Here is a 19,614-nt window from a genome sequence, read left to right as displayed (position 1 = left end):
GCGATACCGCTATGTAATGACCTTTTTTCAAAAATAATTAGAATATAATTCTTGGATTTCTTTATTTTATTTTGGATAGTATATGCTTGTGTGCCTGCTTGCCTTTCAAACAGTACAACAAAAATACTTTTTTTTTAAAACTTCGCACTATCAGAGCAAAACAAGCATAATAACGTGGTTACTTGTTTGAAAAAAAGAAGTAGTTTTTTAACAGCGATTTCGATTTAAATAAAATCATAACAATTTAGATATATCTGTATATACATATTATTGTCCAACCGAACTTTCGGTTTTGGCGTTTCTGCACGATTTTTAGAGAAACTACGGCGGAAACTGAAACTATGTTGGAAAACCTAATTTCTGTGCTACTTTGACCCACTGGGGTTTATTGTGGTGGTACATAATGGAAGATATCTTGTAGTTTTTAAGCATCTTCTAAAAGAAGATTCTCAATTTTGACTGAATTTTATTTTGGGGCTACGTCATTTATTATACACCATCAATTCAGAATCTTTTTTTACAATATTTAATTAATAATTCTCTTTACAATCGATAGGGCTTCCTGTGTTCGTTTCCTTTTAATTTTGTGGCGATTGAAGCTGCCTTTCATCTTTATGGAACAAAGAACTGTTTGTTGCGAAGCAATATCTATAGGTATGAAAGCAAACGAAGCCATATTATTTTTTTCAAATATATATAATGTAGGATCAAATTCAAGTATTTACAACCTACAAAACGTATTTACGATTGAAGTTGCTTTTTTGTAGAGTAATTAATATACATATATTGATATCTATTGGCTTTACGTGGGACTAACAAGCACATGGCCCGTCTTTAACGGTAACGATTACCGTAGGTTATGGACTCCTGCAACAACGTACAACAGGGGTGCTGTACAACAGGGATGTCACGCGCGCGTTGTCGACCCTTAAGAAATCTTATTACGTCCTTTTTGAAGAACTCCATGCTATAGTCTCTAGGGATAACCTCGGCAACGAGACTAACAAGCCTATAGATTGCAAAAATAATTGTACAAATCAGAATTGTCGACGTACTTACCTATTCTAGTCGGAAATTGATGAGAAGAACAATTTAATACTGTCATATCGATTGAATAAACTATTGCTAGATTGGTCTTTTTAAAATAATCGCCTGTTTTTTCACACAGACTAAAATATATTTTTAAGTAAAAAATCCTATAAATTTTATCGTTTTCTCTCTCACTGCATTAGGTTGGCTGGAAGAGATCTGTTTTAGAGATAAGCACACCCTTGCTAACAAGTTATTAAACTAATGGTTGTATCTTTTTTTTACAATTACAATAAAGAAGACATAAACTTATGTAACAATTAAATTTTTCCATTAATCGAAACACCAAAATATATGCAATGCGTTAAAGTTAAGACATAAATTAAATCTTGAAATTGTACAAAAAAAAGTGCCTAAAAAATGTTTCGGTTTGATTGGAACCCGCAACTTTTTGAGGAAGTTCAATCATAACAAAAAAGTAATAATAAAAATAATATTATGCAAAACAAATAAAAGTTGCTGGTTTATTTTATTTCAATCAAATTATTCATAAAACATGATTCATTGAAAAAAAAATAATAATAAGCCAGACACTAGTAAAAGGAAATTATGAATCAGTATATCTACGAATAGAATTCAGAGAAGACAATAGATACTAATATACACTCTATAATTGTAGGTCTTCAAAAATATTTAACAGACCGTGAATCATGTTAGGTGTTTATTTGTTTTAATAATCGGCTTACAAAATATGTACATATGTATGTAATTCAATTATAGACATCCACTCATCTACATCTGTTTATTTTTGTAAGGGCACCGCTCTTGTTAAACAATTATAAGACAATTACATATATAACAATTAAGAAAAATATACTAATAATAAAAAATCAACAAGATTAGAAAATAAAATAGATTTATATTAATCAAAATATCTATAATATATGTTAATAAATTCATAATGATCAATCGTTAATCCAATTATCCAAATTACAACTTGTTTTTTTTTATTATTCCTTAATAATTTCCAAATGCATAATGATACAAATATGCATTAATGTAATATGCACTAAATATGTTCATTAATAATACTTCAGTTAGCATTGAGTTACTTCAAGACATTAAATGCCCGTGAAAACAACTTTTAAAAGACATTTGATAATACGAACCGCATCAAAAATGTATACAAAAAGTACACAAAAATCAGATAGCAACCGAATACCAATGTGACGGTACTGGCGGTCAACAAAACTAACACAGTTGTGTCCACTGTGTCCCCAGTAACACCGGAAGTTAATTACTACAGTCATAGAAGGTCTTTCGACCCCTCTCATTGTCTCTACATGGAGCATGGAGCATTAACCATCTGCACTGCACCCATTTAGCTATACAAAAACCATTACATAAATTGACCATTCTAAAATTGACAAGAATAAATGCCTCTCAGTGATTTTCTCTCAATAAATAGATTCCAATAAATCGATTTTGTATTCACGGGGTATCCTATGAGGATACCGTGAACACTAATAAAAGATAAAATAAACGCTATTTTTAATATGTAATCATAAAATATCAAATCTAAATGAACGCATATAAAAACTAGTAATTTACATAAGTAACAAGCATGTCTATGACAAGCTATTGCCCAATACAAAACCTTAGTAGCGCATAGTGTTCGAAAAACGTGACGTGAATGAAACTTTAAAAAGTACCATGACTGCACCTGTTGCCTTACACTTGTAACGTCGAAGGGAGATGAACTTAATAAAAAAAAATCTTATCTTGGGCTATTAGTCAAAAACCAACCATTGGAGGTCTGTTCGTTACGCATTCAGTTGCAGTATTGGAATATATCTTCATCTTCGGTAACTAAAGTAACGGTAACAAAGAAGCTTTTGGAGTTTTAAAAAATAACACATTGGTATCCGTATACATCCGCAACGTAACACGTCTCGACTCTCGCGTCTCGGGAGCAACGGACAACCCATAAAAAAAGTACTGATCGCTTCCTGCGACGAGCGCGGCCAATGTTACGTTGTTTTAAAGAAACAAATTATAATAATATTAGGATTGATACATACATCTAATATTAACTAATAGCATTATTATCTTTAAGTAACATTTGGGTCGATTTTGTAATGTCATTTTCAAATACTATTGCACAAGTTATGTGGCAAGTGTTAGTTTAGTAAAGTATTGAAAATTATCTAGAATAAATCAGATAATGAGTTACCAATACAACAATAATAATACAATACAATAATTATCATTTCATGTAGTTTATAAATGTGCAGTTAGTTATTTAATAAAATATCGTCGAATATATTAATAGTGTACTTGTGTACGAACGATAATTTTAATAAATAATATTTCATTTCCAATGTACTATAATAATTCTCGTAAACTCATAAATAAAAATAAATATCTTATTTACCATCAAATTAAAACAAAACGAAACAAATAGGTTTTTAAAATAATCTACCTTCATGTATAAAGGTCACATAGGTACGAATTCCTAATGTTCAAATAATGGAACAATTGATATAAAAAGTAAAATAAGATATAACAAACCCAGTTTGATAGAAAAATATACTTGCTAAATCAAAACTGACGCTATTAAGTATGATTTAATAAAAAAATATGGAAATTTTTATAAATTATAAAAAAAAGATTGCATATTGCGACAAAATCTCAACTTATAAAACAGATACAAAATACAGTTTAAAAATTGTACACTGCTGTATCCGCTGACATTGATGCTCCTTTCCACTTTGGGTTTGTTGGAAGAAAACTCTATCAGAGTTAAGCTCGCCTTTGTACTTTTGTTTACCTCTGTCATATTTATATAACTAATGTGTACAATAAAGTATTAAATAAAATAAAAAAATACTAAACAGAAATAGAGCGAATTTTGAATAAAACAAATACTCATTTAAAAAAAAACATATACTCACCTGATAGCCGATAGTGTCAGTATATTATATCAAAAGAAAATTAATGGATAGATTTAGAAATAAAAATGGTATATGGATGATATGGATTAACTTTATTATCTTTAAATAAAATTTGGCTCGATTTTAATATAATATATGTAATGTCATTTTTAAATCTTATTTCACAAGTTTTAATTGTGTGACAACTGTTATTAAAAAACTGAAAATTATCTAGAATAAATCAGTTAATAAAATAAGAATTGCACAATACTAATACATTAATTATCATTTCATTTAGTTTGTAAATTCCTTACATATTGTTTTTTTTTTTTTTTATTTATACCATGTGCATGCATCGTCTAATTACAATTTTATATATAGTAAAATAGCGCTTTATTCTTTTAAACTTAACAAAGAAAACATTAACTAACTCTGATGGCATATCAAACACACCCACTACTATCAACGTTTTATTTGACAATCTTAAGACATTGCTACGATAAGATACGACTACTAATAATAGTATGTGTACAATATTTGGATAGCAACATTACATAGGAATGTTTAATTTTATAATTATAGTATTAAATAATTCAATAAAATCTGAATACTTAACCAATGTACTCCTACAATAAACTTGTATAGTTTATAGGCATCAAGTATTGGATAATTTGCGAGCTAATTACACATTTATGAAGTTGCAAATAATGGTATTACCCTCTCTCTCTCTTTAATTATTTAGTAATAATAGTTAAATTAATGTTGTTAAAATTTCACATGTTAATGTTACGTTAGCACTTTCTCTTCGAGTTACGTTGAGTCATTGCCTCTTTCTGTACGAGATGATTGCAATTTGCAGCGACTTGTTGCGCTGTTTTATATTAATACAGACGATTGATATTATAAAATTCAATAAGTAGCTAGGTGGAGATCTAATTAAACATTACACTTATGCTATTTACGTAATCAGTTTTAATGAAATTATTGAATTTAAGGCTATTTGAGGCCTATAAAATCAAAAACAGCTAAATCAAAGTCTGTCAAGGACCTGAAGAGAAAAAGAATAGGAACGATATTCTATATTTTAAACCAGATTGAAGAAAATTAGAATACTAGTAATAATTTGAATTTTAATTAATAGAACTTTTAATTTAGAGAAATATTAGTACAGAGAGAAAATGAAATCGATTTTATGGCATTTAGCTGCCTTTGATTTTATAGGCCTCATTTATATTAATAATCTAGATGATTCCTACGTTCCTACAGCTTCACCTACGCAAACCTCTTATTAGTAATTAATTTTGGTGAATGCCTTCTCACTCACTTATAAAAACATCAAACCTCTCATAAATCTATTTTACTTATTAAAATGTTGTGTCTTTCTTTTCCATTAAATTCCAAATTTGAAGACTAAAGGTAAATCTTTGGAGAATATTTTGGTTTTTAGGAATAAGAAGATTAGTAGATAGTGAACCTACATATGTACGTTTAATGTCAATTTTCTATTTTTGATTCAATTTATGTTTAAAGCTATTCATTAGTAGATCTAAAGACAATACTTAAACATATCTTTAATCACTAAATCAGCCAGCCAGTAAGGCTTTTTGTGCTATTAATAAATTGTGCCCTTCTTTATAAGCTAATATTACAATGGATACCTACTGTGTATATTTATCAAACAACGTCCGAAACTTAGCTTGTATAACCTAACCAGCTGGCAAACAACGAAAAACGTATCCCTTGCTGGTTATAAATGTACGAGTAAAACAAACTAACTAAGGAAAAAGATAGCTAAGTTCAATACTCCGATAACTGACAACATGTGAAGCATTCTGAACGGTCATCGCTATTAAATTAGATATATTAGATAGTGTTAGAAAGAAACACGAAATTGACGACGTATTGGTTAAATGCGTAACTATTTTGGAACACATCCCAACTCATTCATATGTGTGGTTTCTGTAACGCACTCATATTCCCGGAATAAAATCTAATATTAAATTGTGCAGGGTAGACGCTGGCACAATATTATAGTCAATAGAATAGTGTAAAATCGTAAGCTATAAATTAATAGTTTTGGGCATAGTATAAAATACAATTTTAGGTTCGGTGCATTCAGGATCTTGTTCTTTTTTTATGTATAAAAAATAGAATAATAAAACTACGCTGGCGTTTTACCAATGAGGCATGATAAGTTAGGATAAAGTCAGACCAGTGGACTTATCGTGATGAATTCACCATGGACCGCGTGGTAGACGAACTGACAGGGTATATTAACAATGATGGCACTAATATTAAACAAATTTCTTCGGATATTGACCCGTTGACTAAATGACAGACGATATACATTGGATCAATAAGTATGCTAAATATTTAGGGCAATTAAAAAAGTGTTACGAACTCATTGATGAAACCAGAGGGAAACTTTGTACAAAAGCCGTTTGCTTGGGCACCTTTGTCCTATTCGTGTTTCTATCGTGAAGCAGCTGTGTTTGGATTTGAAGATTAGGATATGGCAGTGAAATAACAGGATACAGAGGAATAACACCTTAGTCCTCAGGAATGGCAACGCATGGGAAGTGTCATGGGCAAAACAGTATGCTCTGTTATGTCCATGGTACTGCTAATGTCTATAGGCAACGGTTACCACTTTTCGTCAGGTGGGCCGTCAGCTTGTTTGCCATTCTAAGTTGCATAAAAATAAACTCTAAATACTCTATGGCTTGCTATGTAAATTTTCATTTCAGTTTCAGAAGATAGGACACTAATCATAAAGTAGCCACCTATTCTATTCCAGATTTCATAAGTTAGAAATGAATTTACTAAATATTAGATCAAATAATATTTGACACTTCACAATTGCGTAATTGCAAAAAAAAATATATTTCAGAATTAAATACATACATAATATAACATTGTAGTTTGTGGTGTGAATAATTAAAAATATGTTTTCTACACTAATTTTAATTTTGCAAACCACATCCAGTCGTATAAATACGTCGTATAATGAATAGGGTCACCATTTAACCCACATTGTTGGAATTTAAATATATTCCAAGCATATTTTATAACAACTTTCCTCAAACATAATAATGATGTCTTTAAAAACTATAGAATTTATTATTTACATAAAAATAATTAAAAAATTGTTTGTTGTACAAAATTAAAAAGTAAGTAAAATAAAATTAAAATATAAATAACGAGAACAGAATTCAGTACATAAGAAAGATTTAATTCGATCAAATATGAATAGGAAATGTCGTGTCAATTTTGTTTACAATTAAACTTATCCTCTTGTTTACTAACTAGTAACAGTAAATGTAACAATGTGGAACAATAGCTCAGTGGTAGCAGTAGAGCATATGAGAACGTTTCATTGTTTACACGCAAGGCCACACAGCAAAAACCAACAACTTAGATACTATTAAAAGTTTATTTGTAATAAATAACATGCTCAAGATTTCATTAAAGAAATCACAGATGTAAATAATAAATTTATAGTTGATGAATATTTTGAAGAATTCAATAAAATTAAAAATTTTACTTCACAAGTTTCTTCTAAAATAATGTATTCTGATACCGAACCCTAGTTGTATTTTATAACATGTACTCTGATATACTCTGATAAACTATGAGCTGGATAGAATTAAGAACGATTCACACAAGGTTGTTATACAAATAGAGTCAATTTCGACTCCAATGCTATTTTGAATCTTATTGCTAAAGAGACCAGGTCCAACAACCAATACATTGTGACGAAGTGACCTGTTTAAACGTCATGTCAGAAGGTCCTCAATGTATGCGATACAGTTAGTACTTATTGTGCTTGATTGAGATTGCACTAGAGGTTGTTAATAAAATATCAATAGATTTTATTAGGTACTTCTATGTCATTATAAATTTTGGACATGAACTATCAAATACTAAGCATAAGACAAATAATTAGCTACTTGATTGTTACAAATTTAATTTATTTAATTACTTTCCTTTTTTTTAGTAATACTACTGAATTATGAGTGAATTTCATGACAATTCACGTTTCTGATGTGATAAAAGATGTTTGTTTTAATAAACTTTATGTAATACAAGGATTAAATTGTTTGTAAATTTGAAAATCGTCCATAAGTATCCAAGTCGCGCAGAATCACGTTGGCACCCATCTATTGTTCCAATTGACTTATGGCCCATCACAGTCAAACGAAAATCTCCGGGCATTGTGTACAATGTTCCAACCAATTTATCTGGTTTTAAAAATCAAAACGTTAACTTTTATCGTCAAATAGATCGCGACCTTGCTCGTGATGATTGTCATTATATACAAATTTAAGATAGTATAAATTGCAGTGAGTATCGCGACCCATATAATCTAACAAACACATGTTTCTGCGTTTTAGCTGGCTCTCAACTTGCGGCTCACCGGCTAAACAGGTTTTGCATGCAATAGCTGAGACTTAGTTAGTTAACCATTCATAATGATCTTATTCCGGCTTTAAACTAGTAGTCAATAATTTACACACACAGTGTATATTTAATAAATATTACAAAAAAAAAAAAAAGTTTCTTATAATTAAAATACAAAGTAAAATATATAAAAAGATTAAATTTCTCAGTAGCTCTTAGGGATCGAAAAAGGTTTTGTTCGAGTGCCATTGTACTAAAACTGTATTTCAACTCAAATTGTTACTGCATTAAATGTTTACAATATAAGAAAAAAAAAAGATTAAAAATTAATAAAAAACATATTTAAGTAGAATAAGGAGCTTTCACAAATTTATAGGAAAAGTGACTAGTTATGAACAAGCCCTGAACATTAAGAATCGATAAATAAAGGTCCTCCCATTGATATTAATGACAGTTTTAATGCAATCTGATATATTGTAAATATCAAAGTTCAAGAGTGAAAAACAAGTAGGTAAACGAGTTTCTTTTAACCAATCGAGAATTGGAAGCGAGTTGGCGACTGTGAACATGTCTTGGGCATCGGTTATAAGCCGTAAATGGACTTGTAGAGACATGTAGTTGCAAAACAAAACGCCTTTAGCAAATCTGACTCAGACACAGTGCGCAATGTTTAACGCATTTCTGTGAATGAAAAATCTCAAATAATATATAGCATCGCATAAAAGATGACCTTTAAAGAGTCGGTGCGCAGACTATGAAAACAATGTGTCACCATTCTTTTTTTTTTATCCCAGAACTAAATTAAAGGAACAAACAGCAATATTATAATAGAAGGAAAACACGAAATTAAATCTTTTACAAGAAATCACTTGACCAGCGTTACTAATAGTTATATCCTCCACTTATGGGAAGAGATCCGTGCCTAGCAGTGGGACGTTTGAAGGGTAGATTAAGGGAATTAAATTACGAATCCATGAGATGTTCCATGGGTGTCACAGAATATTGTGATACCCGTGGCACTGGTACACAAATGATATAATAATTATTAAATGTTCCATATAAATTTGAAGTTTACGACTTCTCATCGAAAGTGTAGCCAGCTTGTTTACAATTCCAAATGACAAAAAAGGTAAACATTCGTATTAATTCTACATACATAATAGAAAAAAACATGGATATTATAAAAGGTGGCAACCGCAATAACTTCACTAATAAAAATATGTTATCTTTTAAACAACTTATGTTTTCAACTAATGAAAAGTAATGTAATTCTTTGCAATTCTTATATCTCTTAGATAATAATAGACAAGGGAACTTGTTGAAAATGTCGTTTTTAGCTTAATATAATTAAAGTATAAGTCAAAAGTTATATACACGTGAATTTTTTTTTAAAATCAGTTAATAAATGGTTGAGAAATAGATCGTTGAAGTTGACGTATTTTAGCCCGGAATGACAGTGGCTACTGACGCGCCACGACGTCACTCCACCTACTCGAGATCGTCGCGCTGCAAATCGTCTACTACATTCAGCATGACGTTCGTGCTCTTAACCATTATTTGGTGAAATACTGTTTTTTTTTTTATAAATACTGTTTTTTTTTATAAACACTGTTTAGTTTATACCTATATATTTGTATGGGGGGGGGAAGGGATTGTTAGTAATGGAGACTGAGAATCCTATTGCTAGCAATATACCCAACCAGGTCGACCTCCTCGCGGTTCTCCCTGGAAACTATAATGGTTAATTCCTGATGAATTCATCATGATGGGCTAGCTGGCCTGTTTTCATTCTCATCTATCACCTTTCACTGGTGCTCCGCCAGCGTATCCCGTTAGCTCAGGCGGGGTTACCATACTATTTTCACCTAGCAAAAAAAAATTTGTATGGAAATCTGTAATTTTCATGCATGAAATTACATTCTTGTGTTAATATTTACATCCATTTTTACCTATTAGAGGTTTAATTTCCAAAAATAGTCGAAAAACATACGTATTTATTTATACTGAGAAGCTTAAATATTAAATTTCATCATTGTGTTTCTTAAAAAATGACCAACTCTCATATTCAATTTCAACCTCTATTTGACACTTAATGGATAGATTTTCAAAAACGCTGAAATACATATTTATTTATTTCTAAACAGAAAATTAATAGAACATACGAAATTTCATACTTTTAACTTGAAAAATAATGAGTTCCCATACAACCGTTTATCCCTTATTTTACTCTTTTAAGGGTGGAATTTCCAAAAATTCTTTCTTACATAATCACATATTATCATACTATACTCATATATTTAGCAAAAATTAAAAAAGACGAACCGCGAATGAAACTGCACACTAATGAGTTAACATACTAAGCGAATACAAAACGCTGGAATAGGAACAGTGACGTCACGCGCTGAACGCCGCATTCAATGAAATTGTTTTTCCAAGAGCAACTTTCAACTCCTATTACTTTTTCATTTATAGAGACATATAAATGATTCCTTCAGATTTTGCTTAAATCAACTTAAATTTTCATAATTTTCAGAAACAAAAATTTTGGAAATTTTTCCGTCGGCAATAATAATTGTTTGCTGTAAAATGTTTCATTCCACTAAGCTTATATAAAAATGGCGCCCAATTGGTATCCTAGTGTGCGTTTGTTTGTGCGTTTATTTTTATTTGCTATAGCGTATGTGGGAGCGGACGTGTCATCTCTACGTCTTCCTTTTGTGGTCTTACGCGTCTCTGTTCGGACTCGAATATATCGGAAACGAATTCAATTTAATACGTCAACCTATGAATCTTATGCGAGATTGAAATAATATGTTTAAATTCTTTTAAACAAATGTACATACTGGCTATTAAAATAATTTCGAAAGGAGTAACATAACATTATAGAATATCCGTTGTTTTGACTTAATATATGTGAGTCACCCTTTCGCATTATCTGACGCAAGTGACGGAACACATTAGACACACACATAAATAGGTATTCGATAACAAACAAATACTAATATACAAGAAGCCAATTTTATCTGGTACAGCTCATGCACTAGATAACAGGGTTAGAAAGGGAAATGTACTACTCTTTGTTACTATTCATATCGGCGGTTTCAACGTCTAGCCGAACTGGAAGTATAAAACAATGGGTTGATGGAAAGCAATGCACTCTCACTTTTAAAGCGACTTCTAAAACGAGATTCTCAATTCGACAGAATTTGTTAGTGACAATGTAATCGTTCGGATTTGCTCTCGTGTTAGTTTCATATTAATTTTGATTACATAATGGAAGCATTTGACGTGCCAATATTTCTGCCTACCCTAATGGGAGACAGGCGTGACAGTATGTATGTAATCGAAGCTACCATTTATTTTTGCAGTGTCAAAAATGCTTGTTTTTCACATTGCAAAAATACAAAACACCTCGTCGTTTATCGGTGCATTTAGTTTCTTTTCATTTTCGATTAATATCGTTTTTTACATATCAATGTATGCATATTTGTGTCGTCACGTCTCCAATTTGCATCGATCTAAACAACCAAACTCGCAACGTGAGGGCCAATTAGGATAGGTTCCCATTGGCCCTTCCACTTTCCCCACTTCTCGTGTAATTCAATCAACAACCCGTATCCGTTTGGACTCCCCTTCTATAGACCACCCGGGACAGTTATTTAGACGATCTTGTTTAATGACACGCAATTTACACCATTGATTTAACCCAAATAACGATAAAATAGACAAAGTAAACTTAAATGAAAAGTTACCAAACAAGATATGTAATTGTATAAATGGCCCTAGGGATTCTGTTATCAGTAAATACACATGTTGCTCTGTGCCACTTAGTATTGTATAACGATGACAGGCTATTATTATACGTAAATACAACGGTCGATTTTCATAACACTAGACATGGGCTTAATAATAATGTTTAGTCATTGAAACTGAAAGAGAAATATTTACAACCAATTTCTTAGTACTCGTTAAGTTATTTAAACAAGGCTTAGGAATAGAATAGAATAGAAATCATTTATTCAAATAAACTTACATTGAAGCACTTTTGAAAAGTCATTACATTTTTTTTTTAATCTACCGCTCGTTCGGAAAGCTGTCTCATCACAAGAAGAACGAGCAAGAAACTTGCGTGTTGCTCTTTTAAATAATTTTATTATTACTTTACATTTTCAAGTTTAATTGTGTGAATACAAACCACCAATTAGCACTAATTCAATTAAATATTCAAAAAGAAAAAAAAAATATTGAATACATAACCAACTGGTTAAACAATTAATAAGAGGAAATCAGTCATAGTGATTAGAGCAGACCAGTCCCTACAAGCAGCACCCGTTCACGAGTATGACGGATGAGCCAGCCATCACTGCGCTCGACCATATTTTAGGGAGCCCAATGACCCGGCCCACCACGCCGCCACAAGTCTGGACATTTTAGTGAGCATGACTACTCAAAACACTAGACCACGTCAAAGCTACTCACAATTGCCATCTGATAGTTATAGTATTCACATTTTACATAAGAATGCATGCGGCAATTAATACAAAAAACCGCTACGCTTTCATATTTCTAAAATTAATCAATTAAATCAAGAAAGCAATGAGAAAATAAAATTATAACGTTGTATGCTAATAAACTAATTATTTACTTGATATGTTGTCATCTATGAATTCGTCTATCCTGTAATAGGCTTTCTTACATAAAAATTGTTTAATATAAGATTTGAATTGCCTCTCTGTCAGATTTAATGCAGATTCCGGCAGTTTATTATAAAATCTTATGCAATTACCATAGAATGAATTACTGATTTTGTGCAGACGGCATTTAGGTAAAATAAGCTTATTTATATTGCGTAAGTTTCTACTTGTACAGTCTTTGAGTTTTTTAAAACTCTCTAAGTTCTTCCGTGTATACATAATATTTTCATAAATGTATTGTGAAGTAACTGTGAGGATATTTGAGTCTTTAAAGCACTGACGTAATGACTCTCTCGAACCCATACCATAAATAGAACGTATGGCTCTCTTTTGTAAAACAAATATAGTATTTATATCGGCTGCTTTACCCCACAGCAGTATGCCATAAGACATTATGCTATGGAAATAACTAAAATATACAAGTTTAGCCGTTGCCACGTCTGTTAATTGTCTAATTCTTCTAATTGCATATGCAGCAGAACTGAGTCTACTGGCCAATTTTGAAATATGGGGCCCCCATTGTAATTTCGAGTCCACTGTTATACCTAAAAAAACTGTATCATTAACAAAATTTACTATTTCATCATTAAGCAATAACTGTGTATTTATTAGTCTTACATTAGGAAGTGTAAATTTTATACACTTTGTTTTGCTGGAATTTAATAATAGGTTATTACATGTAAACCAATTTAATATTGCAGACATAGCACAATTTACATCGTCTAATTGATTACTTTGACGTCCAATTTTAAACACTAACGAAGTATCATCCGCAAACAGCACTATATCTGCAATTTTCTCTACCATAAAGGGAAGGTCATTTATGTAGATTAAAAAGAGAAAGGGGCCTAAGATTGACCCTTGTGGAACGCCCATCTTAATATTAGCTCCCTTAGATTTTACACCGTCAATATCTACAGTTTGAACCCTATCCTCTAAATAAGTTCTCATTAAGTTTAGATCATTATCTCTTATACCATAATGTTCGAGCTTGTACAAAAGCGTTTTATGATCCACACAATCAAATGCCTTTGATAGGTCACAAAAAACTCCGAGTGCATCCTGTGACCTCTCCCAAGATTCGAAAATATGTGTCACTAGCGCAACACCTGCGTCAGTGGTAGACTTGCCGGCGGTGAAACCATATTGCTGACTGTGAAGCAGTCCGTTAACCCTGAAGTGATGTAACATTTGATTTAACATTATCTTTTCAAACACCTTACTTAGAACTGGCAAAATAGATATAGGTCTATAGTTCCCTGGCTCAAATTTATCTCCTGATTTAAATAGTGGGATTAATTTGCTAAATTTCATTAAATGTGGAAAAACGCCATTATCAATACATTTATTAAAAATAGTGGCTAGATATGGAGCAACAATATCTATGAAAGAACTAACTACTTTTACAGACATGCCCCAAAGGTCTTCCGTATTTTTTAAATTTAGCTGTTTGAATATTTTTATGATATGAAAGGGGCTAACATGTGAAAATTTAAATCTTAAAGAACAACAACCGATATTAGTCTCTAGTAATTTTTTTGCTCGAGATTGAGTTGAGTCCAGAGAAGATGTAATATCAATCGGAATATTAGCAAAAAAATCTTCAAAAATATTAACTACATCTTTTGTTGTTGATATTAATTTATTATCATAATTTAATGTAAATTGATTACAGGCTATTTTAGATCTTCCAGTTTCTTTATTTATAATGCTCCAGATGGTTTTAATTTTGTCAGAAGACTGCTTAATTTGTTTATTAAAATAATTAGACTTAGCCATAATACAAACTTTTTTAAAAATTTTAGAATAATTTTTTACATAAGTGGTGAATTTGTCATCAAATCGATATTTTTTTTGATCGTATAAATCAAACAAAATATTTCTACTTTTAAGTATTCCTACTGTTGCCCATTCCGTGAATTTAGATTTAACATGAACTTCTTTTTTCTTGAAAAATTGTTCATATTCTCCGGATAAAATATTAATTAGCTTGGTGTAAAGATAATCAGGATTATTACTAGATTGTAACAGCAAATCCAATTTATTTTTAATCGCGCTTTTGTATTTATTAATATTGTAAACATTTATTTGTCTTTTTGATTTTTTATTATTGTTGACTTTATTGATTTGACTGCTAAACTTAACAACTTGACCACAGTGATCTGAAGGAAGTTTATTTATTATGAATTTTTCTGTATACTCGCAGTTACAAAAAACATTGTCAAGACAAGTAGCAGACGTGGCAGTTACACGAGTGGGTTCATGAAAGAATGAAATTATTTGATGACTTTTTCAAATAGTGTACAGGTTACATTTGTATATTTAGTTCATTATAACTTTATGCAGTATGTTAAATCACTAGCAACCCTATTCTTTGTTTCCTTGTCTCTTCTACTTTTTGAAATGATAATGATTGAAGAAATGAGAATGATTTTCTTATTTTGAGTTATGGAATCGGCATCGCTTTAATCCATCATTATCTTTATACACAAAAATCATTAAGAAAAAACGCGAATGTTATGCCCATAGTACTGTTCATGTTTATAGGCAACGGTTACCGATTTCCATCAGGTGGGCTATCGTTAGCTTTTTTTTTTTTCATTTTTATTCTAAGTTGCATAAAAAAAGAATTTTAAATATAAAAAAATAAACTATCATCCGATTTCCGTTTTTGTTCCAGGTGCTATATGTAAAAGAAGGTGATATTCCAAAGCAAACATCGAACTTGGTGATATCCGGAGCCTATAGTTTGACTTTCGAAGCGAACTCGCTGAGCGAACTGGAGGACATACGGAAGATTCATCTTTTGGAATGCTCGACGATTATCTTAAAAAAATCGGCAGCCGTCAAGTTGGAGCTTGTGAATGGACTGCTCGAAATAGAAGACTGCGATTCACTTATCATCGAGACCAATACCTTTATGCATATTGAAGGTTAGTTTTTAATAATAATACTATTAATACTAAGCAGTGCGAATGAACAATATTAAAACTCTACCTGTTTCATCATATTGAACAATTCTAAATTATATTGTTAAACTATGGTTATAAATTATCTATTGTACATATAGAACATGAAACAGTTAGAGTACCAAAACATGTTACGCTGAAGCTAACGTATACATTTTATACTAATTGTAATGCAAAATACGCTAATGCGATTTTAGATATTCTAAACCGGGTGAAATGAATACTACAGTGTTAATATGCGAAATTGTGTATATAGAATCACTTATACGACTAACGACTTAAGAAGACCCACGACATGATAAAGAAATATAAATCTTTATCAGTAATGTCGTATTTCTAAATTATGTTACGTATCAAACACATTGAACCCAACACTTCTATTAGATATTCCACGTACGCTTCCGTGATTTGAAGGTAGAGATATATTGTGATATTTAAAAGGAGTTACGAAAGGTGTCCGGCATCTTTGCTGAAGGCCGAGCACGTGACAAGCCTGATGATATCCATTTCGGTATCCATTGATGTCTCAAATGAATCTTGTATTTTATTATAGTTTCGAGAATACATGATTGTAATTGGAGTCTTTCAGACCTTTTCTCATGGAGCCCTTTAATAAATTTACTGAATCCCGGCTCCGAACGGTATCATCTTATCTTTTTGATATAACAGGAAAACAAACCGTATGCAATGATATGAAGACGCTTTTGATTTTCTTTTGCTTCCGATAAGTAAGTGACAACATAATTTACTTGATTTTGAGTAAACACCTATATCTACACACCTGCTTTTATTGATGTTTACCTAAAATTTCGTCGCGTTATGTCCCAAAAAATTTAAACACAACATAACTTATTTCATTAAATGTGAAGAAGCTGAGTTTCTTTCTTATTTCCTATTGTTCTTAATTCCAATATTTAGAGAATACCTATACTAATATTATAAAGAGGAAAGATTTAATTTTTATACGTTTGTTTGTAATGGGAAAGCTTAAAACCTACTCGACACATTTTAAAAATTCTTTCACTTATAGAAAACTGCATTATCAGCGAGTAACATAGGCTGTATATTATTTTCAAGAATTCTGTATACCCGTGCGAAGCCGAGTTAATTCACAAGTTTTTTTATAAAGATTAAGTATATACCGATCAACAAAAAAGGTGCCAATCGATCGTATTATTTTTATTCATTTGTAATCTTACGACATAAGATCGCAAACTTACATTGGACTTGTAATGAATAATGATTCAAGAGAACACAAAAGTGATACGATTACTCGGATCTTCGCAACCGGTTTACGTATGGCTCACTACCGGACGGGTCTGATTAACGGATAGTCGCCGTCCAATTTCATCTAGACGAACCACAATTATTTATATAATATAACAACGTTTTCTTTGTGTATATCCACTGTATTTAAATATTGGAGCTTAATAAACATTATCCTTTTCAAATACCAAACGTCCAGTAAATCAATCTTATGATTTCAACCAATAACTATTATCGTATCATATATATATATCAATGAGATACAAAGGATAACTCAGATATTATATAAAAATAAGATACAGCGCAATATCACCTGTATATTGACGAATACAATACCTGTTTATATGAAAACGAGTCCAGTCATAATTAAGACAATGGGTATAAGACAAGTATTGATGTAAAGAACTCCTAATAGCAATAAAACTACCACATACGACGTGCTGATTAAGTATCTACTTACAAGACCATGACATTGTAAGGCCCGCATAAAACAAATCAAAGTAATCCGATACGGAGAGTTAATAGAAAGTATTGAGCAGAATTGAAGTGAGAATGCACTGTGTGCTGTCTCGAGTTCTCCGTACACTTGGTACTTACATTGTTGTATTATTATTTTAAGTAATTTATTGTGTTTATCTCGTATATATTTTGCACTTTAACTTTAATTTAATTCAAAACCAAGAACAAAATCGAACTAAATATTTTGTGGTTTATTAACGGTATTGTGAAATGGTTCAAATAGAAGCTTTATTAATAATTATTAATAAAGCTTCTATTAATAAAAATTTGTGCTTTCTAATCTAATAAGAAAACATCAATTAATTTAGTTTCTTGGAGTCTTTGTCTCCCAAAATCTTTCTCTTTCTTTCTCTCTCTCTCTCTCTCTCTTTTACATGATATTGTTTTGCAAAAATTTATCTAAATACTTATATAAATATTGAACAATATATTGAAACTAACTGAAAAATATAAATAAATAACTACGAAAGATCCAAGGGTGAATATAACCGCGACATATGGGCAGAAGCTGTGCACTGTGCAATGACGCATGTTGTTTCGGAGACAAACAAAAAATATTACTTAGTATGATATTATTGTTTCCGTGAATATGTCAGTAGAAGTACGGCTGCCTAATTATTTTTACTATTATATTAATTAGTATTGAAAAATCAGATAATTTAAGTACATGACATTTTGCAGATACAGAAGCTATTTTAGAGTAGTCAAAGAAATCACACGGATATAAGAACCTTCTATATAATTTATAATAAATCCTAAGCAGTAAAATTAATCTAATTTTTCAGCAATCCATTAATTTACATACAACATTACATATATAAGTCTGAAGACAATGCAATAGTCGTATTTTAATATCTTTGAACCAATATAATCGGCCAACAGAAATTCTGCCAGCTAACTACTAATTAAGACAAATCGAACAAGATCTTTTAAATCAAGCCACGTCACTAAGAGAAACATCTGTAATAGATGTAAAGTTGATATTGCAATTTGAGTATTATTACTAAATGTAGGATAGGATAACTAATAGGACAAAATATATAGTTCGCTCTTAATGTGTTGTAAACAACTAAACAGGAATGTCAATAAGTTTTACATGAGCTTATAATTAGATAGTCAGATCACAGCCGAGAAGCTAATTGCATTCGGACGGTTGTTTTAATAGCGCCGTTGTAAACAGATATGGTCGACATGATACGCAATTATATACTTTATAACAGAGACTATAAAGACGCAAGATACACCTGAAATGTGTATGAATTTATGTCGGTGGTGGTAAATACGATTGCAATGCATCTTGATGACTAATTCTCTAGGTTATTTCAGACCCCCCCTCCCCTCCTTCCCTCAATAACACACACGCTCACTTAACGAATGGCGAGATATACCTCCAAAAATGTATAATTTTAAACTGTATAAAATAAAAGGATAATGAATAATGTACATAATAGCATACAATACAAAAATTGTAAGTATAAAAACTTACAAATAATCGATGTAACATTAAAATATAAAGAAGAACCGCTTATTTCTCATTGGAACCTGTTTCATCTCCTTCACTGGTATCAGTTTCGATCGACAGAGCTACCAATAAAGTGAGAACTATCGGAAATTGCAGGTTATATTAAAGCCCTTCATGAATATAAGCAACGAAAGCTCAAGAGCACTGGGCAACATACGAACCTTTTCTCCGCGCCCATTCAACTGGACTTAAACACCGTTATATTACTTTATTATGTTGTTAATTTATATCATACTTTATATAAAGTTATATCTTATTAACATATCTTTTATCATAGATAT

At 31.0% G+C, this 19,614-nt stretch overlaps 2 protein-coding genes across 5 annotated transcripts in view; one reads left to right on the top strand and one right to left on the bottom strand.

Moving 5' to 3' along the window:
* Positions 1 to 19,614, bottom strand: part of LOC113518531 (E3 ubiquitin-protein ligase MYCBP2) — a 162,209-nt gene that overhangs the window by 54,455 nt on the left and 88,140 nt on the right. The window lies entirely within an intron of this gene.
* Positions 1 to 19,614, top strand: part of LOC113517888 (uncharacterized) — a 33,130-nt gene that overhangs the window by 7,478 nt on the left and 6,038 nt on the right. The window contains exon 2 of the mRNA XM_026902634.3: positions 15,738 to 15,990. Within this exon, the coding sequence (XP_026758435.1) occupies positions 15,738 to 15,990 (253 nt within the window). The remainder of the gene's footprint in view (positions 1 to 15,737; positions 15,991 to 19,614) is intronic.

This window comes from Galleria mellonella, unplaced genomic scaffold (genome assembly GCF_026898425.1).
Source record: "Galleria mellonella isolate WM207_F2 unplaced genomic scaffold, CSIRO_AGI_GalMel_v1 utg33, whole genome shotgun sequence".
Classification (NCBI taxonomy): Eukaryota; Metazoa; Arthropoda; class Insecta; order Lepidoptera; family Pyralidae; genus Galleria; species Galleria mellonella.
Note: the sequence above shows the minus strand (reverse complement) of the source record. Positions and strands in the feature narration are given on the sequence as shown.